The sequence below is a fragment of the Rhyacophila brunnea genome, unplaced genomic scaffold (assembly GCF_057557595.1).
Source record: "Rhyacophila brunnea isolate RB1 unplaced genomic scaffold, BYU_Rbru_1.0 scaffold_2, whole genome shotgun sequence".
NCBI lineage: Eukaryota > Metazoa > Arthropoda > Insecta > Trichoptera > Rhyacophilidae > Rhyacophila > Rhyacophila brunnea.
In genome coordinates this window covers 972,332-997,292 of record NW_028232859.1, presented here as the reverse complement: position 1 = coordinate 997,292, position 24,961 = coordinate 972,332, and the positions used below count along the sequence as shown (strand labels likewise).

General features: G+C 36.7%; 2 protein-coding genes across 2 annotated transcripts; both read right to left on the bottom strand.

Moving 5' to 3' along the window:
- Positions 1–1,644: 1,644 nt before the first annotated feature.
- On the bottom strand, positions 1,645–24,400 carry Cypl (peptidyl-prolyl cis-trans isomerase-like 1 Cypl). The gene is made up of 3 exons (XM_085946838.1): positions 24,162–24,400; positions 7,246–7,353; positions 1,645–3,126 (listed from the first exon to the last, which is right to left on the bottom strand). The coding sequence occupies exons 1-3, from the start codon at positions 24,233–24,235 to the stop codon at positions 2,787–2,789; spliced, it is 522 nt and encodes a 173-aa protein (XP_085802964.1). The 5' UTR covers positions 24,236–24,400; the 3' UTR covers positions 1,645–2,786.
- On the bottom strand, positions 14,482–24,400 carry MEP-1 (zinc finger protein MEP-1). Its single transcript, XM_085946837.1, has 2 exons — positions 24,162–24,400; positions 14,482–19,885 (listed from the first exon to the last, which is right to left on the bottom strand). Exon 2 carries the CDS (start codon positions 19,838–19,840, stop codon positions 16,439–16,441), a length of 3,402 nt encoding a protein of 1,133 aa, XP_085802963.1. The 5' UTR covers positions 19,841–19,885; positions 24,162–24,400; the 3' UTR covers positions 14,482–16,438.
- Positions 24,401–24,961: the final 561 nt, after the last annotated feature.

Here is a 24,961-nt window from a genome sequence, read left to right as displayed (position 1 = left end):
ATATCATCATCAATCAGGGTAGATCCACTACTGGACGAAGGCATCCTCTAGCTCCCTCCACTCTTCTCAGGTCCCTAGCTATTGGCTGCCACGTAATCCACCGAACTTTGTAAGTCGTGTATCCAGCAGGTTTCAAGGCGCCCCTGTGGGCGTTTAGTGCCCCTTGGATACCAGAGTATGATGGCATTTGTCCACTCGCTGAGTGACCTGTGCAGCCCATTGCCATTTCATCAGCTTAGCGACCTCTATTACATTGCGCACTCTTGTCTGCCTCCTTATGCATAGGTGTTTTTTGATCTTTCCGCGTTATACCCAACATGTTACCTTTCCAATCCACGTTGCGCTACTTGTAATTTTTTGATTTCTCATACATTCAGGGTCCAAGTTTTAGCACACATTGGTTGAACAATCTACGCTTAAGACACAATGGGAGTCACTTTTGAAGATACTATTCAAACGCCCAAATGCACTCTATGCCAACTCGAGTCTGCGACTAATTTTGTCATACATACCACCGTCAATTGCCAGACTAACATACTATAGTATAATACTAATTAGCAGATTTTGGACTCTGCAGGTACCTACCTAGAGTGAATCAAAATGAATATGATAATGAATAATCAAATGGCAGCTTTATTTGTAAATAAAATAAAATGACTGCCTTCTATGACAGTTGGCATTGATTACTTAACATACACCTACCGGTTATTTGTAATTTTATGTGACTGTTCATCTAAATAAAAGAAGGTTTTTCTTTATCATCTTTGGTAGGTAACTGGACAAGGTAGATAACAGCAATCATATTATTTTGGTTACAAAATAACCACAACGCAACACCTTATCAATTTCAAAGATCATACAACCTTACGTGTCCACAATATTAATCCAGTGACGTCCCTTAGGGGTAGGCAGATTGAGCGTCGCTTGGGGGCGGCAAATCGAGGAGAATTATTTGGTATAAGTATATAGAAATAGCTAAGTACCTAAACTTAATTACAAAAATATCTTTCCATTAAAAAAATCAGCTCACTAGTTGGACACAAAATGTATTAATTAACATTAAAAGGTTTAACAGGAAATCGAAACTAAAGATGCACCCTCTTCTTACAAAGTATCCCACCTACCGCTCCTGGTCCACGGTATTAGTCTGTATCGAAGGTTGCGCTGTCAGTATATCGATTATAGATGTAATAATGCCTAAACCTTTGCGATCTCAGACTAAAAATATCATTACAAATGTTGCCAAGTTTTATGAAGAAAAGCGACACGGATCCCCTTAATTCCTCAAGACAAAGTAAATAATTAATGTATCGAAAAAATGCATGTAAGAAGCCACTACATTTGGGGATAAATTTAACTTTGTATGTTTTAGTGGTACCTATATATTTTGTTGGTAATTCTTCGATATTGGAGTCATGAAAGAATGATAAAAAATACTGGATAAAAAAATGGGGCGGCATTTTGTCTAGGGACGTCACTGTATTGATCAGATCATGCATGGCCTCTTGCCCTTCGAGAATGTCTTCAATCTACCAACCGTAAGATTAATCTTTCACCTTTCATAAAGACCTTTTGAAGAAATACACATGCTATCATAATATGACAATATCAGATATTTCTTTTGTCGACAGGCAAAAATAAAAATTGTTTATTTTTATTTCATTTTTTTATTTGACTTAAAGGAAAGGTATAAAAATGGATAAATTTATTGAATAACACACTTAAAAAGAATTCCTAATACGTAATGAGATAGGTATAACACTATTTGAGCTAGATGTATACAAACATTATGTCGGACTATATGGATATGGTCATGCCTCCAATGCATTCAAATTTACACAATACCGTAGCATAGAAATAAGAAATTTGTTTAAAAAACATAATATTAAAATGGTGTTGGGATTTTTATCAAAATTTTATTATTACAACTCCCTCAGAAAATTTATTGTACATATCAGTTCTCAGTCTTACGAATTTGCGGTATGAAAAATATGGTAAGATAAAAAATTCAGTAAAACAGATAGAAGAGCATGTTGATATCTTCATATCTAGCAGTAGGTACCAGAAAAGTTTCTTAGCAAACTGTGCATTTGAACGGATGAATGTGAGAAATTGATGAACGCACATAACTCAGTTGAATAAAAAATCAATAATTGAGAATTAGGAAATAAATTGGTATTATTTCTTTCAGTGTTAAAGCCTTCTCTGCAAAATTTCGGGTATGAATGACCAGCTCTAGAAAGTTTTTGACTCTATGCCATCCCAATTTTGGTTTTATTTTTCTTATTTAGGAATCGACTGCACAAGATTTTTTTGTGTAAAATTTTGAGGCAACTGCCAGTGTCTTTTATAAATCTAATTAATTAATCTAAGTTGCAGGCTGCAATGTATTACTTTCGCTGGTACAACTATACTAGATTTTTGTTAAATTACATCATAATAGCATATTTTTTTTCTTGTCAATGTTGTAAACCCATATAAGTTTTAATTTATTACAATAACACTATTAAAGTATGAAAGAAAAGCAAAGTTGTCTCTATTTGTCTAAAGACATTAATAACTTTACAGACAGTAACAACACAACCATAAACAGTGTGTTAATCTCTTCTATAAGAATCAGAAAAGAAATGTTTCTAAAAATAATTGAAAAAACAAGAAAAAAGGTAATTGAACAAACAAATCAATATTCGTTGACCGTATTAATTGCAGTGTGCATTCATAATTAAAAATAACTTCAGTCAGGAAACAGATTTATGATACCATGGAAACAACATAAAATTTTCATTTTATACCTTGGGAATATATCCCTTGATAATTTTAACGTCGTCGACTGGTTTATCGGCATTATCGACTTCGACAAGCCCAATCCTCTTGGCGACACTCATCCCTGTCTGGATCCTTCCAAAGATGGAGTGTTTTCCGTCCAGCCATTGGGTCGGTGCCAGGGTTATAAAGAACTGAGAGCCGTTGGAGTCGGGGCCCGAGTTGGCCATTGAGAGGATGCCGGCACCAGTATGCTTGAGCTCGGGGTGGATTTCATCTCCAAATTTCTGGCCGTAGATTGAGGAACCTCCTCTTCCCGTACCTGTTGGGTCTCCGCCCTGGATCATGAAGTCTTTGATGATTCTAAATTTAACAAGATGAACCAGTCAATTTATTTAGAGTTTAATGCGTCATATCTATAGATAATTATTTAAATAATGTTATGAGAAAATAGTGTACATACTTTTTTTCATAAAGATAAGTACAACCAGGGCTTTTTTTTCCATTTAACGCGGTGGAACGGCTTTCCGGCACCTTTTTTCACGGTTTTATTTCAAAATCAATTAAATGAAAAAATATTTGCGCTTAAGTAATTACAATAATAATTCGTTAAAATGATAAAATAAGGTACAGGTGGAAGCCATTTTGAATGTTGGCGTGTTAGTGTTAGTGAAGTAACCGTATAATTTAAATAGCAAACCTGCGTATGTAACTAGCTTCATACGTATGTCTTTGCGTATTATGATTTTGACAGTTTGACGTTTATCGCATGGCGGCATCTGCGTATATTGTTATTTACGTTTGTTTAGTCAGTTTGTGTTACGATTACGTGTTGTGCAACTATTTTATATATTATTTAGTGCAACCCCAAGTTTAAATATGAAAAAAATTTCCTGTTACTTCTCAACCACCGGCAGCGGCGCCGATTCCGCAAATAAAAAGCTCAAAACAGTAACAGAAACGATGACAGAAGATATGGAAATATCGGTACATGTAAATGTTCCTGAATCATCTCGAGCTGATCTCGGGAATCAAAGTCGAACTCAAAACGATTGGCCAGACTGCTGGTCATTAGATCAAAAAAACGATTTTTGCTCAAAAGACGAATGGTTGAACGTACACAAAATGAAACTTGGCTGCACAATTTGCAGAAACGTTGGAACTCTTGGAACTGAAACGACAATGGGAATGAAAATGTCCAAAGAATGGGCCAATAATGAAATCACGTATTCTGGGAAAGAGAGGAAGCTACAATTGGGGTCACTTCGAAAAAAAATTTTCGATCACAGAGGATCTATTGCACACAAAGCAGCGTTAAAAATCATTTCTGAAGCCAAAAAAAAGCAGATTGAAAATACTTTTTTAAAATCGTTATCTCGCGAAAAAGTAATAACAGCAAACATTTTTCGAACTGCATATAAAGTAGCTAAGGAAAATCAATCATTCAATATGTTTGAAAGTGAAATTAATCTCCAAGAACTAAATGGGATCGAAATGGGTCATATTCTCCATTCCACTAACGCATGTATTAACATTGTAAATCATATATGTGATGAAATGAGAAAAAATGTTTTCAAAGAAATTGTTCAATCGAAAAATATAATTTCTTTGATAATTGATGAGTCTACCACCATAAGCCAAAAAACCACCCTCATTGTGTATGTTCGATGCTGTGTCGAAAGTGTTGGAATGAATTCACCAATTAATTTGTTTTTGGATTTGATTGAACTTAAAGACGTAACGGCAAAAGGAATATTTGAATCATTACTCCAATCTCTTGATTTATATGGGATGACAGAAGAATATTTTAAAAAATATTTAGTTTCGGTTGCATGCGACGGCGCTGCTGTGATGTTACGTTCTAAAAATGGAGCTAAAAAATTTCTGACAGAAAAATTTCCTTCAATTATAGTTTGGCATTGTACTAATCACAGATTAGAATTATCAGTAAGTGATGTTGTAAAGAAAATTTCAGGGATCAATAGATTCAAATCATTTATTGATAAACTTTATGTTTTATACCAGGCGTCGCCGAAAAATAATAGAGAGTTGCATTTATGTGCAGAATCACTAGGCGTTGAGGTACTGAAAATCGGAAGAGTTTTAAGTACCCGATGGGTGGCATCTAGTTTTCGTTCAGTTTCGGCTGTGTGGAATAATTATGAATCCCTTGTGCGTCATTTTGAAGAAGCGATGAATGACCCTACAAGAGATAAAAATGACAAGTGTACTTACAGTGGCTTAAAGAACAAAATAACATCAACAGCATTTTTATTGGATCTAGCATTGATGTGCGACGCTCTCCAAGAATTGTCGGAACTTAGTTTGGACCTACAAAATCGCAATGTGAACCTTTACATTGCAAATCGAAAAATAAATGAACTCGTTCAAGTTTTTGAAGAAAGAAAACAGAATTTTGGACCCTATTATAAATGTGCTGCAGCTGCTATAAGCAATCTGCATTTTCGTGGAGTTTTACTTCACGAAAAAGTTTCTAAAAATGATCCTCCTATTGATCCGAAAATATTTTATTCCACGTTGAAAACGTCAATTGAAAAAAGGCTGCTAGATAATAAAGATGTTGAGTTTGCACTTTGGGCTCGCGTACTTGACCAAAAATATTGGCCTGAAGACATTGATAATCGGTTGACATTTGGAGAGATGGAAATTAGAAACATTTCGATCAGGCTACAACTAGATGAACGAGAAATGATTCGTGGATTTCGCGAATACATTCTCGAAAAGACATATTCTGAAAAACTCTTGCGTTTGGTATATGCTCTGAATTCTATTCCCATTTCTTCAAGTGAATGTGAACGGGGGTTTTCGCAAATGAATCTTATTATTACCCCAACAAGAGCTTCGTTAAACACTAAAACAGTTTCGGCACTCTTGTTCATCAAACTCGTGGGACCACCCTTGACACTTTTCGATCCTTCAAAATATGTTGATAGGTGGTTACTTAAAGGAAGACATTCGGCCTTAGACTCTAACACTAAGAAAAGGAATCGAGATGTTGTATCAGACGAGAATTGGAAAAAACTTTGGAAATCACTCTAAACTTTTATTAAAGTTCATAAATAAATACATTACATATGTATTTACAATTATATTTTAAATTTAGTCTTATTTGTACAATATATTTCAAATATAATGTATGTATTTTATTGTTTCTGTAGCTTTGTTGACTAAAATAAAAAATTATCGTAAAAATCAACCTTTTTTTGTTCGCTTCGTGGCATAGCTCCTTTAAATTTCATTTAAGTGACATTTGAATATAATTTTATTTAGTAAAAAGCTTGACATGAAGTGAGTTCCGGCACCTTTTTTTTGTAAAAAAAAGCCCTGAGTACAACCCTTCGAATGCTAACCAACGATAATATATTGTTGCTCATAATAACAGAGAAAAATGCTAACGATCATCATTGTTGATAACGTAATGCAGTGGTTTCCAAACTTTATGTTACTACGCCTCCCTTTTAAAAAAATCTAATCTTGGCGTCTCCCCCCCCCTTTATTTCATTAAATAATACAGACACCTTTTTAAATAGTCAACAATGTACCTACTAACACAAAAATGAAAAAAAATTTAAAAATAAACAAGGTTTTACTACTTGTTACATTCATTTTTAAATTAATTTGTTTTTCATGCGATGAATGTGCTTGTTTATTAGCACAATCAATTTCGATAGTAGTCAATCCAAATTCATCATTGTTCATTGACAAATGGATTCTATCATGGGCCCCACATCCTGACGCGGGCCCCGAGAGGTGACTTTTTTTTTACTATTAATAAAATACGGTGAAAAGTGCATTAGCACACTAACCAATAACTCAGTAAATAGATTTTGTTTGCTTCAATATATCTGGTGTAGAAATCGTTTAAAAGTGGAGACATGTTGAATTTTTTTTTTGTAATTTTGATTTCCAAAGCCCCAACTTTTAATGAATGCCTGCACTTTGTCTTTTTAAATCAGTGAATGCATTAGTGGTCCTTGCATTGATTTATTCACTATTTTTAAAAATTTCAACCAAATAGATAAGTTTAACAAAATTATCGTTCCTAAACAAATTTGCCTCAAATTTCAACATTATGATTTGACCCTTTTACCTACCTAGGTAGGTAGGTACCTAATTAGAAATATTAAATTATATTTTTTATTAATAAAAATATATATGAAATCCTTAAAAATAGTTAGTGGGATCGGCATTGAATTTTTTCAATCAATTTTTCTTATTTTGGAATGTATGTGGATGTATTCATTGTTTTAGATTTGTATCAGTGAGTCGGGATCTGTATATTGATTTTATTATGTTTGGGTATTGTTGAGAATTAATGATGTATTTATGTGTTTTAAAAAAATATATACCTAATATACGTACGTAAATGAGTCCAAGAGCGCACGCAAAATTAAACAACTTGAAACCCTCTCTATTAGTCATACTTTGTCAGATATAACATATTTAGCAAATTTTACTTACCTATGAAATTTGGTATTGTTGTAATAACCTCGTCTGACCAGCTCCATGAAGTTTCTGCAAGTATTGGGGGCGTGATTCCAATACATTTCAACAGTTACGTCTCCCATTCTGAAAAAACCCAAATACACCTTATATAACTAACTATTTGACAAAGTATTATTTTATTATCAGAAATCCCATTGAGTGTATTATGCGACAGTGGTTAAGAATGCCTATCGGAGGAAGGTAGGCAACGGGTGACCGAAAGAGAAAGCTAAGCCAGTCGTACTTACAGGGCTTGAAATTGAGTTTTGTTATTGTTTTATCTTTAGTAATTTATTGAACATAAAAATATTAAATTTGACTTTTTAAAATAGATATTTTACTAAAAAGACAACTAAAATAGATATATTTGACTAGATGCAGGATCGATCCTGCGACCCAAGGCTTCATAGTCGACCGCTCTATTAACTTGCCCACAATGAGTGCTATATATATGAGGCGTCTAATTCCAAAAAGCGGTAAGTCCACATTTGGTCAAAATCGAGAAAAAAATAGGCATGAATTCTTTGTATAATTTTACACAATATATATTGATCTATAAATTCCAAAACGTGATATAACCCTACGAAAAAAAATATTTTAAGTCTCGGCTTAGTACAAAAAGCGCCAAGTCCGTGTTTCATATTATTTAAAGCTTGGTTGATTTCGCGCGTGTTTAAGTCAACCAATAAGGGAACGTTCAATATTGAAAAGGGCGTCTCCCATGCTGTAGCATCTGGTAAACTCATGACAGTGCCACGGAAATATGTGCCTTATGCGAAATAAATTAAAAAGTGAGGTACAAATAAAAGCGCTATGTCCAATTTTATTTTGCCTATATTTATTACATTCGAGAGTTTATTGGCTGAAACAAATTGCCATTTGGTTCTAATTTTCGACATACAACGGAAAAAATAATCTTATGTTAAAACAAATAATTGAAGCTTGAAACATAAAAACCGTTGTTTGTCGAAAATATTGAATTGTGGACTTGTCATTTTTATAATTAGACGCCTCATATATAGAAACCAAATAGCAGAAAGAGAAACAGTGTCAGTAGATTGTTATTTTTATATCGTACCTTTCTTTTCCAACACAGGTTTATTTTTCAGGTATACTGTAAACTTATCTAGTTACAATTTTGAATATAAGTTGTGACATCCTCGGTTTAGCCCTGCGATTCCCAACCGGGTCTGCGAGATCTGTCAGGGGCTCCGCAAGAATTCGGAAAAGCTTATATCTTGAAACCTTTTTAGTAATCGGCTGAAAGTAACGTTTAACCTAATTTGCATTTAAGCAGTGGAGTACTTATTGGGAAAGTTAAGCGTGTTTAGCTATTAACTAGCCAGAACTACAGTGAATTCTACTTGGGAAGAGAGTTTTTCCAACAGCTATATGAAAGAACACATATTGAGGAATTCAGTTGCATCATTGTTTACTAGTCCTACTGGCTGTGACATACCGTACCGTTAAGCACGTTGCGCAATGCTTAGGGCAGCAGATTAAGGAAGGAATACGAATAATACATTTGACGATAGATAACATGAACATTTCAAAATTGACATGTGATGTTTTCTCGAAACTGAGTCGTGTGTAATAATAATAAAGGCTAATTAAAATCCACAAACAAGTTTCAAGTTTGGTGCAGCTTTCTTAAATATGTATGTAATCAATGCAATAGTACATAACTCAAAACCCTCAAACAAGAACATGGATATATCTATTCCTTCCGCCTGTTTAATTTTTTTTGAAATAATTTGAAAATCATAATGGAAAAAGTTGTTTGATCTGAGAATTTAGAATGTTGGTCTATATTATTATAAAAGAAGATTCTTCAAATTCCAGTTTCAATAAATTACATATTAATATTACAAAATCCCCTCATTACAGCTATCTATGTAGATGAGCCTATTATACAAAGTTGATATTTTGTAAAATTTTATTGAAGCACTAAAAGTTTTCAAGGTAATAGAACAGATGGCAGTAGTGATAATTTATATAGGAAAATTATCATGTAGGTATATATTTTTATGACTGCCCATGAGCTAAAAACATCAATATTTTATACAACACCATATCATTTTGTTTCATGGAGTGCATTCAGTGTTAAATCGGAAACCTCCAATAAATTACATAATTTTATCATCTTCCGTCTGAATGACAGATTTTTAATAAAAATAATATATAGCTTAAAATGGACAACTTTTACAAGAGTGATTTTGTTAGTCAGACTATAGACCCCGCTATCTTGGAGTCTGGTGCCATCGAGAATAAGAAGAGAAAAGGGGTCGCGAGTCATGGCAGATTTGTAAACAAAATTCGTACACGTCATGTATGAGCATTGAAGAGAGCAGAGCATACATACATATTTTGTTAATGCAATTTCTACATAAGCATTCAGTGATTGTCAAAGTCAAATTGATAGGAAGTATCCTAATTCTAAACTCGATCAATAACATGTTATACCTGCGATAAGGTTAACAAATTTGGACAGCGTTGGAGATCAATTGCCATGTGCAAACCTAAATAAGATTGAAAATTCAATTTCTGTTTTATTTAATATATTTTTGTATTACAACCTTCAAAATACCGCCTAATTCAAAACACTGAAAGTACGAGGGTGGGTCAATAAGTCCTTAGAAAAGCAGACAGGTGGCGCGACTAGTACTGTAAGCGGTTTGTTTTCATGCAGCGGCACTACCGATTCAGTATGCTGCGAAGTTTCAATCAGATTGGTCGGGTTGTTGTGTTTCTCGTACATTTAAAAAAAAAATTTGCTTGTTTACAAAAAAAAGGAGAAAATTGAGTTTAGAGCTGTTATTAAACATTTTAATATAAAAGGGTTAACAGCAAAGGAAATAAAAAATGAGTTGGATTTAGTTCACGGCATATCTGCTCCTTCACTTGCAACTATTTATAACTGGTTAAATGAATTTAAACGTGGTCGTACATCAACAAAGGATGAACCACGCTCAGGACGTCCTGTAGAGGTGACTACACCAGAAATGATCAATAAAATCCACGATATGGTGTTAAGTGACCGAAGATTAAAGTTGAGTGAGATAATTGAGGTTACAGGGATCTCAAAAGGTAGCGTCATTTCTATTTTACATGACAAATTGGGCATGAAAAATATTTCTGCAAGATGGGTGCCGCGTTTGCTCACAGTCAACAATAAACGCAATAGGGTGGTGGCCTCTAAAGCCCTGTTGTAGCTCATGCAACGCAATCCGGATGAATTTTTTCGTCGCTTTGTGACTGTAGATGAAACATGGATACACCACTATACTCCCGAGACGAAAGAACAGTCAAAGCAGTGGATTGCGAAAGGCGAACCATGTCCAAAGAAGGCGAAAACCGTAAAATCAGCTGGTAAGGTAATGGCTACTGTATTTTGGGATGCACGTGGAATTATTTTCGTTGACTATTTGGAAAAAGGAAAAACAATAACAGGGGATTATTATGCATCTTTATTGGACCAGCTAAAAAACGAAATTGATGAAAAACGGCCTCATTTAAACAGGAAAAAAATCTTCTTTCATCAGGACAATGCCCGTGTTCACACATGTTTATGATCAATGGCTAAAATTGAAGAATTGAAGTTCGAATTGGTCGACCACCCACCGTATTCGCCAGATTTAGCCCCCAGTGACTTTTTCCTTTTCCCAAACTTAAAAAAATGGCTAAGTGGACAACGTTTTTTTTCAAATGAAGAAGTCATCGATCGGACAAATGCTTATTTTGAGGACCTTCCGAAAACTTATTTTTCTGACGGTTTAAAAAAAATTGAGAAACGTCTAACCAAGTGTATTGAGCTCCAAGGAGATTATGTTGAGAAATAAAAAAAAAATACAAAAATAAAAACTGTTTTAATGCTTTTTTCTAAGGAATTATTGACCCACCCTCGTAACATAGGTCAATATTTCTACCCATTTCAATTTTTCTAATCTCTTTTGAAAGTCTTACTAGCAGATGGCATTGATAACCCATTATTTAGACACATCGCTCGATCCGTCAATGGGTATGTTCAATCTGTGTTACATTACAAAATATTGAAGGGGTTATTATAGTAATGGTGATTATATTGTATACTACATATTGTTATGGGACGAAATCAGCACTAGGAAGTCATCGAAATGTGAATACAAAATACGTGTATTTTTATTTTCAAAATAGTAATTATTCTTGAAATATCGTGGAGTTCTACCATGTTGATGGCAGTTCAATTAATTAATAAAAGAAAATGGTTGAATAAGTGTTTTTTGAAAGACATTTATTTCTGGGAATATCTGAAATACATCATTAACGATTTTGATAAAAAGAGGACTCCACATAGTATAATTATTAACCTATATATTAACATAAGTATGAAATAACTTAGTAATTAAAATTTAAAATGACAATCCAGTGTTTTGTTCATTTCCCATAAAAAAATCATCATTTACCCAGTTTACTTTGCCATCATTAAGTTACATAATAATAATCAAATCATGCTTTTCTCTAAACTCGTAACTGTCAAAATTATGTTAATTATATTTTAGAGGAAATGAAAAAAACATGCGTTCACTCAGTGCACCGGTATATTATAATTTAGACAAAAATAACCCACAAATGATATTGAACTAAAGACGCAACACAGAATTTTAGTTATCGTATCGTTTACAGTGCAAATTTGTAATTTCTACCGTAAATACTAAATAAATCTTCTGCAAAGAAAATAATTGTTTTTCCATCAGACAAAAATTGACTTCTCGTAATCGATACAGTTTTATAGTTATGTTTTGCTTTTAATTTATTACATTATGATAGATACACTTTTCTACATCCAATACGTATACCAGAGAATTGGCAGATATTCGAAACATTTTAAATTCGATCATCCGCAGTCCATTTCAAAATGAACGAAATAAGATGGAATAAAATCTATTATTAGCCCTTCCGAATGCATTCCAAAAAAACATCAGTTTGGTACATAATAATTACAAATTTTATGATTTCTACGGCCGGGGTGAACAAAAACATAAATCTAAAAAGGTTTTTCAGTATTTTTTTTTTCCTACACAGCAGTGCAATCTTTAGAATGTCGCAAATTGAATCCAATGAAACCTTTACCACACACTAGTGATTTACCTATTTTTTCACCCTTATTTGGAATATAAAATTCTCTAGACTTTGAATTACTTATGTGCCTTTATCGTATCCATAATAAAACGAAATTTCATGACTTTTAGTTTTGTACCCCAACCATAGAACTATAACATAAATAACAATACCCTTTTGTTCTACATTGTTATTACAACACACATTTCTTTAAATTGATTCTTCTAATTGAAAAAAAATTAATATTGGTGGATTGATGAAATCTTTTTAAAAACGACAACTGAAAATATCCTCTCGTTCGTTTAAGGTTTAATCTAAGGCTAAGCAGTACTGCGAGATTACAGAACGCTTTTAAGTAATTCAGAAAGATTAGCTTAACATTACCGTCCACCTTGTCATAGGGTTATTGCAAAAGTTGAAATAATAAAATAAAATACTGTAAAAAAATAAAATTTGACCCACAAGTAAATCTTGCTCCATTGATTGCCTATCAAAAAATAAAATGTCATGTGTAACAAAACTAAAAGGCAAACATGTTTTTCTCTTATGAATTTTATTTCAATCCATCGAGTAAAGCGAATATCAAAAACATTCTTCTAAAATCGGTTGATATAGAAAAAAACATATTTAAGAATGTCCTTTCAGAGGGTTTATTAATACATACCAATCAACATTTAAACGCAAACAAACTCTCCACAACATACTATATTAAATTTGCAATATAATGATATCTTAACAAAGTTTACACTTATATTACTTTTAATACAATTCAGTTAGTTATAAGTTTACGATACTGTCTATAGAACAATATTATTTTGAACTATAGTTCATAATACATTCAATTGCGAAGTTCACCTCGCTTGGTGCATGTTTCAATGTACTTTGTCGGGTAAAGGGAGAACTGCATCAATGAAATCTCAGCACGCAGCACATCCGCATTATATAGATTTAAACCTAACATACCTACTTCAGTTTAAATCAAATTCGATTTACTATTCGGGAATACTAAGCGCTTTCAACTACACATGCCGGAACCGGATGCCTGTCAACGCAATGTTATAATACAAAACAATATTACAGCCATCGGCCATTTTATAATTAGTATTTTGCAAAATGTCTTCAGCTTTTTTTACATTCGCATTCATGCATTATAGATTGGTTTGGTTTGATTTAAAAACAATTAAAGGTAGACAATGTGAAGATTAACAAAAAAAATCTTAGAACATTTCTGAGATAACATCACAAAATTAAAAATATTTTAAAGTAGGTAATGTATTATTTTTATTTTGCTAATCAATAAATAAGTTTACTAGGAGTATACGATTTCTGCACTATTTACACTTACAAATTTACTTACTTAATTATTATGTTCATTATATATTAGGCATAAAAATAGACCTCCATATATTATATCGCGATAAGATTTCACCGATGCAATTTGTTTGGTAATATTCAGCTGTTTCAAACTCAAATTAATATTGTTAAGAGCACAAATTGGCAGTACATATTCAGAATTTGAGAGACAGATGTCACTGTTGACGCTAATCGGAATTATGTTTATCCTTACATACTTATGATTAATAAACTACACAACTGATCGCCATTTTGGGAGATTAACGAGTCGTGAAATAGTGTTTTGTGTAAAGCAGACAGTGTACCACCACCGCCGTCTTCATTGTCGGTCCCTAAATGCAAAGACAACGCGACAATCGTGCCCTCGGCATTGGAGATAATACATCTCTGTTGAGTGCATAACATTAATTATTATACTTATTGATTTCAATATAATATATATACAAATTGGAGATGTATACAGAATGTTTTCAATTTAAATCGGCTGGGGATGTTTGGCCCTTTAACCGCTCCGAACCTGACGATGGTAATGTGGCCTGCTTGCCAAAAAATACTTCTGCGTCTCCCGCTCGCTCTCCTTTTTTATACTTTACAGCAATATAATATACTTGTATCGTCATATTTCGAGGTAGCATTAGTAACAGCTGCTATGTAATCATAATATGGATTAATTAAAAACAATACAGACGACAGACGGGCTAAACTTCATAACGATATATAACACACATGAAAACTGAAAAAAAAAAGTATTTTCTTGGTGACAATTACAATTTTAATGAAAAGCATGATTCATAGGTATATTTACAAAATAAAATTATAATCATTAAAATTACTAACTTAATGCTAAATCAGATGACGTATTGATTACCCCTTACAACAATAATTATATCAATATAATTATCTATTATGCAAAGCCATCGAACAAAAAGCTGCAAGGTGCCTGCTCCCGCTGAATTGAAAAACTTGCAGAGCCGGATGCTCAATAACATTGAATTGGAATGTCCTACGGGGGTCGCACAATGCTGACTGACCGAATCTCAAAACTTATCTGTTCTGCATTTTTTAGCCAAACAGTAATATGCCGGCTGGTACTGTATTTTTTTCACGTGAATGTCAATTAAAACATTCACAATTATTATAAGCAGAATTCATTTTTGCCGACTTATAAATCTCTCGGCACTTTGCACCTTTCTATCGATGGTACACTTCCTCAAATTTCCATCGTACTGCAAAATGTCACCGCATAATGGGCTTTGTTAATCCTATCATTACCACACGCACCAATTGTTTTATCATTCATTGATTGCGGTAAAATTTGATTTTCATTAATTTAAAATTAAATAAATTTCTATTTTTGTTTTAATTTTACCTGCAACAGTCCGCAAACAAAAAACTAGGAACAGAAAATATATTCACACGTTGCGTACCTATTGAAATTTCTTAATATTGTAACCAGCTATGAGTGATTTCTTGCAGTACGTAATCGATTTGTGGTGCACGTCTGCTAGGCACCGTACCGTTCCCTCGGCTATTCTTCAAATTGATCATTTTAGGAAGAAACATAAGGAATCATAATGGAGTACGCCCGTTTAGTCGTAACTCCTATTATTTACGAAATAAATTCAGCTAAAAAACAACCCTAACCTAACCTATGATTTCAAACGTGAACTAAAAATAATCTAATTAACGTTGATATTAAATCAATGCAATCGTATTAAGTATACGGGTATCATGATTGTAAGTAAGCTCGGTGAGACTTACACGCCTAAAAATTATTCGCAATCAAAAATGTAATTAGCACCTGCACGAGTGCCAGTTCATAAGTATCGTGAGCGATTCGATCGAGGACTCACAGAACGAAAGATGCCCGGCAGACCTGCATTTGTATACTGACAATGATTTTATTCCGCAATACAAAAAAAACTTACAATACGATTGAAAGTCATAATTATATCGATTGAACTAATAAGGTATTTCAATTTTACTAGTGGTTCATCGGTGTCGATGATTTTTTTCTTTTCATACTTTGTAGAAACGACCGAAACGCCGATCATAGCGTTTCCGGTGATCCCAATTGACGGCATTCAATTTTCCGCCGTTATAAAAATAAAAAATTTCAACATGCGTTAGCATTAAAAAGAGATCGGCTACTTAATGAAATACGTACAACGAAAACCTGGCAATAATACGGATACAAAAATATGCATGATCAAAATTTCCTTCGCGCACTCTTGCATCTTTGGAATAGGCACTATAGGAGGATAAATCGGCCGTAGTAACAAAACACAAAAGTGACTCTCCGCTCAAGTGCACGCCTGCAGTGAGAGAGGCCGGAACGCTCATCGATTCCGTCGCCCTCCAGACATCATATTGTGAAATGCCATCGAAACGGAGATTGTCGAATACAAAACCCCCACCGCCGTAGATTGTGAAACTTATGAGTCCAAAAGTTTCACTCACGTCCACGAGCTTTCGGGGTGATATTCGGTACCCGCAACAATATAAGAGTACGGATGTCGCCAGCCCGCATTCGTCCTTCACAGCCACTCTACTTTCGTCCGTTAGTAACTTAAACTGATGAGAACGGCACGGGGGGTGTTCACTATACTCGAAGGTAAATAATTATTCAGGGTCAGACGGTGATTTCAGAATTGAAAGGCTGGAGAGCGCCCCTGGAACGTGCGCACGGGATGGGACCGTCGAGATCGGACGGCGTCCATTATTTGGCGGTCTTGCCGACGGCGTTCTTGGCGTCATCATTGACCTTCTGCGATTTGGAAGAGCCGGCGGCCGCTGCCGCACCCTTATTCTTATCGATCTCCCTTTTGACCACCACACTGTGGGCGGAGTAGACATGGTTCTCAAACTGCTTGTACATCCCGAAAGTGGCCGTGCAGACAGTGCACTTATAGGAGAGGTGTGCCGGTTTGAGGGTCATGCTGTGGTCACGAGCCACGTGGTTGAGCAGCTTCCATTGGTAGACGCGGCCGCACACGGGACAGCGGCCCGCGTCCTTGCCCTTGTTGGCCGCCTCCTGCATGGAGCTGGTGACCAGACCGTGCGACCCAAGCAAATGCCTCTCCAGCCCTTGGTCTGTGAAGAACCTGAACTGGCACTTCTGGCAGTTGAGGGGCGGCCGGTTGTAGATCATCTTGGGGTGGATCTTCACCTTGTGGATCCACTGCATGTGGTTACGCAGCTGCTCCAGGTCTTTGATATAGCCGTCGCATATCTCACAGATAACGAATGACGACTTCCCGGCTGAGCCGAGCGACGCAGCGGCTGCAGCCGCGATAGGCGCCAAGGGCGGGGGCTGTGCGGAGCGAGGCAGGGGGGTGATGGAAATGGACGGCTGATGTTGCAGGGCCTTTGGGATTTGTGCGCCCGCCTTCGCACCCCCTTGCCCCGGCAGAAGCTGATAATTGGCCTGAGATAGCACCTGTTGGGGGGTGTTCGAGCGGTACATGACACCTTCCCGGACCAGAGGGGCACCGTGCACCGGCTTGCCCGCAGGCACGAAGGGCGGCTTACCCCGACCCCGAAACATCTGGCCGGCAGCACCCATCATCGGCATCTGTGAGGGGTGGGGGAGGCGGGCTCCCGAAGGCTGGGCCTTGGCGAAGGCGGCCTGGTAGCTGTTCATCATTCCGTGCTGCCGCGCTCGGGTGACCTTGGGAATCTTGGCAGGAGGCTCCCACTCAATAGGCGGTGACAGGTTGTAGTCGGGCTTGAATTTCTTGGCACATGCGACAAGGTGGCGGGCCAGCTTCCCTTTGCCATTATCCTCAAAGGGGCAGTTGGCGCACTGGTGGTAGGCGGGCGCCCTCTCCAGGCGGCCTCTGGTGTTGTGTTCCGCCTCCATGTGATAAAGAATATCATGCGGACTGCGAATTTCAAATGCGCAGAAATTGCATTTGTAAACGTTGTTCTTCATGTGCGGGGTCTCCATGTGGTGGGCCATGGCCAAGGCTGACTCTGTCTTGAAGCTGCAGAACTCGCACTTCTTCTGCTGGAACTTGTAGGGCGCATTGTTCTCTTTGCTGAATTCCAGATTCTTCATGAGCGAATTGATGGCGGTCTCGGTTCCCTTGGGGTTTCCGGAGCCGGTTCTCTTCTCAGCGTGAAGCTTGCGCTTCTGCTGCCGGAGCAAGTCATTCTGGACATACTCCTGGACAAGATTGCCACCTATATTAATGAAGAACTTGCCTAAGGAGTTCTCGAAATAGCTGTCAGATTTGACCCCGGCCTTGGGGTCGACGAATGGGTCGGCGACCACGGGATCTTTTATCTCCACGACAGAGTCATCCTCCTTCTCTTTAATGATAACGGTTTTGGGCTGATCGTCATCACTCATGTTCTCGTCATCTGAGTCGGAGGAGGACTCTCCGTCCCAAGAGGCATCATCGTCATCTCCCCGTTTCCTCCTTTTCTTCTGAGATTTCTTGTCAGTGTCCTTGGTACTATCATCTTTATCCACCTCTGCCACGGTCTCTTGGTTTTTGCTGTCATCACAATCCATCTTCTCAACGGGCTCTGCCGGTTTGGGCGGTTCCTCCACGCCCCTCTCTTTCCTCTCCTTCTCCAATTTCTCTTGTAGCTCTTTCTCTTTTTCCATTCTTGCCTGCTCCTTCTTCAGCCTCAGTTCTTCAAGTTCTTTGCCGAGAGTGTCAACGAACTCTTTGAATGGTCTGACTGAAGGCTTCTCGTACACGTAGGGCACGATGAACGAGGGTGCCTCCACCACGAACATGTCATCAGTCAGGGAGGGAAGAATTATCGGAGGCGCCGGCGCAACGGTGTTGACTGCACCGGTCGCCTTGGCAGACATGGGGGTGACAGTGGTCCCCCTAGATGCTATGCTCTGATAGAGAGCCTGCGGCGAGGACACATTAACTGGCGTCATCGAGTAGGGAGCTTTGGTTAGCTGTCCCGGCAGCGAGGCCATTATCGAAACAGGATCGACTATTTTGACGCTGGGCTTCTTCTGCTGTCTGGGAACCAAGTTGATGGAGGAAGCCTTCCCTATTTGCTTGGAAGCGAATTCAAATAGCTTCTTGGTGTCGTTGGTGACATTTGAGTTATTGATGAGGGCTTTGTGGTCAAGGGGATCTCTGACGACCTCTTCGAGGTCAGACTCCCCACCGCCGTTCTCCGCTATCTCCTCGTCGGGCTCTTTGTAGCTCTGCCTGCCGACATTCCTGGAACTCCGTCTCCGGTTTTCCACCTCCTGCGCCTTCTTAGCAGATATTTCCTTGACGTCGTCAGGGAGAATGCAGTCCTCGTTGTCGCTGAGTATTTCGTGGATGACGGGTTTCTGCTTCCCGTTTTTAAGTTCATCGCCCTTGGCCTTCTCCTCCCCCTGATTGGAGAGGTCGTCCACGAGGTGCACTTCAGAGTCGGCATTTTTCACGGGGCCTTTGCTGTTTTTGGCTGCGTCGTCTCCTATGACTTCGGGATCGGAGTCAGAGTTGATACTGACCGGGTCTTCGTCCATGCCGCTGGTGACCTCGTCGAACTCGACGTCAGAATCTTCCTCGTCGGTGGTGTCCTCCTCTGTGTCCATTTCATCGGAATCATCTCGGTGCATGGTGACGGCCTTCACCTCATCGTCCTCGCCGTCCGAATCGGTCTGAATTTCGTGCACCTCTCCCCCTCCGTCCTCCGCATCCGATTCATCCTCGGTGCCACGCTCACTTTTGTCTTTGGCACGAGAACTATTCACGGATTCCGCTTCGAGATTCGAATCGTTCTTGTCACCGTTTTCTAAATTGTTCACTGTTTGGGCGTGGTCGCGCTCACTATTGTCACTGTTGCTGTCATTGCTGTTCTCGGTTTCCCCGAGATTGGTGGTGCTGTGAACGACGTCAGCGGGGTCCGCTTCGCCAGACCGGGGTTTGGTCGCGTCCGACTCGGCATCCTCGTCCCGCTCCTTGGAGGACTCAGGCGAGCGCTCGCTCTCCAGAGTGCGGTCTTCCGAGTTGGAGTTGCGGAGCGGGTCGTCGCGCTTCTTCCGAGGCGCGCCATCGTCCTGCGGCGTCCCGCGGCCGGCGCTCGAACGCGAGGATTCCGGCGAGGACGCGGCGGACGTGTTCTCTTCCATGGCGCCGTTCAAACCGTTCATTTCAAATCACACGCTCGGGTAAGACCGTAAGAGCGCGTTCAGCACCTGAAAAACACCCACCAAATCAATTTATTCCTTCATTTTAAAACAGCATATGTGACCGGACCCTCGCCCCGCCGACGACTGAACAATTCAAACAGACAACAGAGCCGCGGAGGTGTGCATGTGATCATCTGCCGACAGGCGATCGATCCTTTTAAATTTGCCAATTTTATTGGTAAATTAACAGGAAAATGTGAAAATTTTATAAAAAAATATTATGTGCCTGCGCCTGTCGCTTTAAACTGAGCAATCTTTCTGTGTACTGTAATAATCTCCCCCACATTAATTAATTAGACACTCTTCTTCATCTATCTAAAGTTTCTTCAACTTGGACAAAAATGTCATTGTGATTCTATGGAAATCATAACAACCACAACTGAAACATGAAATTTATTTTCATTCACTTAAATTCTTCAGTAAACTAGGTTTTGAATTTAACTCGAATCACCTGTGACAATGACAATGACAATCACAATCAGATTGAATTAAGATTAAGCATATGAACATGGACATCACAAATTTGAATGGGTTAAGGAGCATACAATGTCATTTGGCTGTGGCACATTATACACATTCAAATTCTCCAATACCCATCCACTCCACTACTAGGTATTCTAGGTTTTTGTTGACTATTTCAATACTTTATTGATTATTCACAAAGAAACTTTTGTCAAATCTTAGTCTGCACAATGTTCTAATGAATCTAATGTCTTCTAAATGGCTGTACAATCTAAATTCGAAATTACTTTATCCTTTTTCCTTTTGTAACTTTGGGTTAGTCAAATAGAGTATGCAAATATCTTGCCCTCGTAATCGAAACGACCGATTTAAATCCTGTCCAAAGATATTTTACGTTTGCATTTTCAGAAAGTATTTACATTTTAGAAATATAACAGATAAATCCTAATCGATTTAAGTTTTGTACTTGAATCATTTATTTCTGTCGCAGGTTTCGCCTTTTGCGCATTGTCATGCACTATGCACTCACTCATGAGTGATACAGGTATCTGAGTCCGAGGACCCACGTACAAAATAAACATTATAAAAGATTGCAAAAGGACATTCTTGGGAAGAAAAGAATTTATCCAGGCATAGGCATTGAAAAACTGAAATGTACATTAAAATAAATTACTCGCATGTCTCATCAAAATTGAAATCGATTAGAATTAAAATTCCATTAAGTACCCTCCCCCTCAGCTGATTATTTCTAAGGAAATAACAAGACATTTGATGGTTTTGAACTTTCCAGATAAATAAAAATTCACCAATCACTTCGAGAAGGTACTTATTGGCTTCTTTCATTTTTTAAATTCAAATCTTAAATAATATAAACTTTACTAAATCCACCCTCGCAGGATGTTTTGATTTTATTGTCAAACTTCCTTTTTTTAAAATTCATAGAATGTAGGTGGAATGTAAAATTGAAATAATGTTGAAAGCCGTGAATATATCAAAATACAATGACGGATACAAAAATCTTACATGTGCAAGGCAACGTCTCGCTGGGTAATTAAAATAGTTGCCATATTTTATGGTATAAGTATGAAAGCATCACAATATAAATTGAACAATTTCATTACAGATTAATAATTAATTTAACCTTTAAATAATTCAATGATTGTTTAATCAGTGGTTAATAGAATAAATGGATGCACATGCATACAATATAATACCTATTTAGTGTCTTCTTATTTTTTAAATTAACATGGCAATTAAATAATGAATAATCAAAGATATATTTTTTTAAGTGAATGCGCAGTTGTTTTATAGTCAGCAATACAAATTTATTAAATTATTATTTATGGTGATGTGAATGTGTGGGAATGATGATTTTTAGACCATTAGACTTACGTACAGAAAAAAAATGATGTGAAGGATCTACATGCCTCAATAATAATATAAAGGACGAACATGAAGAATTTTGAGTATCTTTGGGAGTCAAGTCTAATCTGTAGGCCTACATCTTGCAGAAAAGATGTATAACATGTCATAATGATGCCATGTCTTTGGAAATCCTAGAAATCTCTTACAATAATAATTTTATGCGATCATGAAATATTGATTTCTGGACACCTAGAAATTTTTCAGACTAATACCTAGCACTCAAAGACACCCCATGCCCTTGAATTAAAAATAGTGCTCATTGTTGTTCGGTAGATTCTTACCGAACGTTTGGAAATACTTTTTTTAAATGCATTCTTACAATGAAAGAAATAATGAAAAAAACAATATATAATTTGCTGAATTCACTCTCATTTCTGTGTGCAACAGGAAAAGGCACTCAAGTCTGCTTTTCAGGAGAGCCAGAAGATTAAGTTTTGGGCAACTTTGTATGTGAATTTCTTTACGACATCCAGTGGCGTTGAATTGGCTCGTCCCCTTTCTCTTTTATGCATACGTATTTACACTATAGTTAACTCAGCATACGGCTCTTTTCGACACTTATCTCCCTATTCAGTTTCGTACTCATATATATTTTGAATAAATTTTCTGCACACAAATAAGACATTCATTCCAATCCAGACTCCTAAATGATTTGTAAACTGTTTCAGAGCAGAGATCGGTGAACTGGGATAGAAAAAAAGAAAGCTCAATAAACATATAAATAAAATTGGACAATAATTTATAATTTAATAAGCAAAGTGAATCTAAGTTGTGGACTTTGAATTTCAAAACATAGCGAATGTGGTTTTTTTGCATGTCAAGAGCTGCAAAGGCTTTCAAAATTGTAGATAAAGAAGCACAGTGGCACCGTGTGCGAAAACCTACCTACCTACATATGCGAACAAAGATTTCAAATATCATGAACATAAATAGATACATACTACAGAAATTGGTTGATTGCCAAAGACGGTATCGAAATTGTCCTGACATCAAAAAGTCCCCATTTTTATCAAAAATTACACAAAATCTATCTCCAAATGTTCCCAATGAAATTCTCTACTTCCATAATGTGTGATAATTTTGCCCATTCTTTTTATTTCATAAAGTTAATTTAATGTTATAAACCATAAAATTGTTCCAATAAACATTGATTTAAAAATTACTTATGAGTTTTCCAAACTACAGAATACATATAAGGAAAAACACTCACTTTGTATAATATTATGTGAACAAATATATTTTTGTAATTCACAAAAAATTCCCTGACCCCCATTTTAGAGTTTCGAATTCACTTTACTCCTCGCCTGTCTCAGCTATGATTTAAGTATGTGATTACCATTTTTCTGTAAATGGGCCCCGATTACATATAGGAATTAAAACTAAAGCAGTTAAGACACCAAATACATTATAAGTAATAGAAGTTGTCGGAACTATAGTCGGTGTAAGTGCAATACCGCAGATGATCCATTTATGAAAATATTCAGGAAATTAAAAACCTCGTTACTACGCAGGTTTGCCTTCGCAGTAACGACTGATTCTGAAATTTTAATAAACCATCAACTTGTCATGTTTAACAAAATGTGGCTAAAACATGTGTAGTTATTAAAATAAATTGGTTGTGTGCGGTGCCGCACTTATAACGTTAATATAATAATTATTTCTGATATATTTAATGTGTGCATGTACTGAATCTGAATGGAAAAACAACTAAAATTTAAAAGCTAACAGGCTCAATTTCAATTTTTACATGCAATGTAATTTTTTTAATAATGAACATCTCAAAAGACGAGGTCAAGACTGTAGGGTTTTCTACACCAATTCTTCCCTATTCCCTATACTCAGAATTAAATTGACTGTTATATTTGTTCACTAGAAACAGCTGTGAGTGTCCCTCCAAGTTTCTTTGCTACCTTCTTTTCAACAAAAATACCAGTGGAATTATACGAAAACATTATTCCTGGAAGAATGAAGCCTAACCCAACCTTCCAGACCAGCAAAGAAAAAAACAGTTATTTCCAAGAAATATAAAGTGGAAATATGAAAAATGTTATTAAAAATATCAGAAACAACAAAATTCGGTTTCTGCCGATCGGGCTGGCGTATATTTTGCGATTCGGAGCCACGGCATTTGCTACCCCGTAATCAGACACCAAGAAAATTTTCGGCGTGTATTTGCACCGTTAGGATGTCAAACATACAAACAAACATTAAGTAACACAGGTTTTTGACATTTATTACCAATTAGACCGCCGCATTTGAGACGGGATAAGAAAAATAATCATTTTCTACGCTCTATGTGGCACGTGAGCCGTAGGTTGGATTACCCTACTTCCATGGCCGTGCCCTAAGCAATACCTACAGGCTGACGAGAAACTTATTTTATTGAAATGCTTACGTCGTTTCGAAGATCGCGATCGGCGGTTGCCATGATTTGTCCGGTATTCCAGCGTTCGCTCCGAGTCCTAGCATTTTTTTCTGTTTATATAAGTAAATAGGTTGGCGGCAGAAGTATAACCTCTAAACAAAATGTTTGACTCACAGAACGTTTGACTGTTCGGCTAGATTTTACTATATGAGCATGAGCACTAGCACTACCACATACATGTATATGGACCAAATATGCCGATCGGCGATAGTAACTAAATTCAAAATGGCGTCGAATTAAGAAAATACAGTTGCACCAACAGCAAGCTGAAGAAGAAATGGCGTCGGAGCAGGGAAATGGTAAAACCGTGGGCTTCAAATTCAACTTTCGGTACATTTTTCCAAATAATTGTCTATATATAGTTAAAGTTTAAACTAAAAAATTTGCTCTTCAAATACTCCACTGAATGACAAAAAAACTATTTTCAAACTTAATTTTTCAGTTTTTCACTAATTCTACTGAGTATTTGCAATGCAATCCATTTCTTGTTACAGATTTCAAACTACAAGACCATTGAGTTTTTTCTATCACATTGTCATCGTTTTCAACGATTTCCTTCCCTGTAAACCCTATACCTAAAAATAACGTTATCATTCTTTGAACTAGGTATCTAATCACACAAATCTCATAAACAATGATATTATCATAGTTTTATCGTTTACCTACTCTGTAGAATAATATTAAAAGTATTTTCCTTTAAAATATGTTTATATTGTCATTGGTTAATAATGTTCGTTTGGATTTTGAAATGAACAATATTATTCTGTAGT

Excerpts from the sequence above, each read along its gene's own strand:
- MEP-1 (XM_085946837.1), bottom strand. The coding sequence starts at position 19,840 with ATGAACGGTTTGAACGGCGCCATGGAAGAGAACACGTCCGCCGCGTCC.
- Cypl (XM_085946838.1), bottom strand. The coding sequence starts at position 24,235 with ATGCTAGGACTCGGAGCGAACGCTGGAATACCGGACAAATCATGGCAA. Across the intron at positions 7,354-24,161 it reads ATCGCGATCTTCGAAACGAC|AATGGGAGACGTAACTGTTG; the intron begins GTAAGCATTTCA and ends GGGTTTTTTCAG. Across the intron at positions 3,127-7,245 it reads AACAATACCAAATTTCATAG|AATCATCAAAGACTTCATGA; the intron begins GTAAGTAAAATT and ends TGTTAAATTTAG.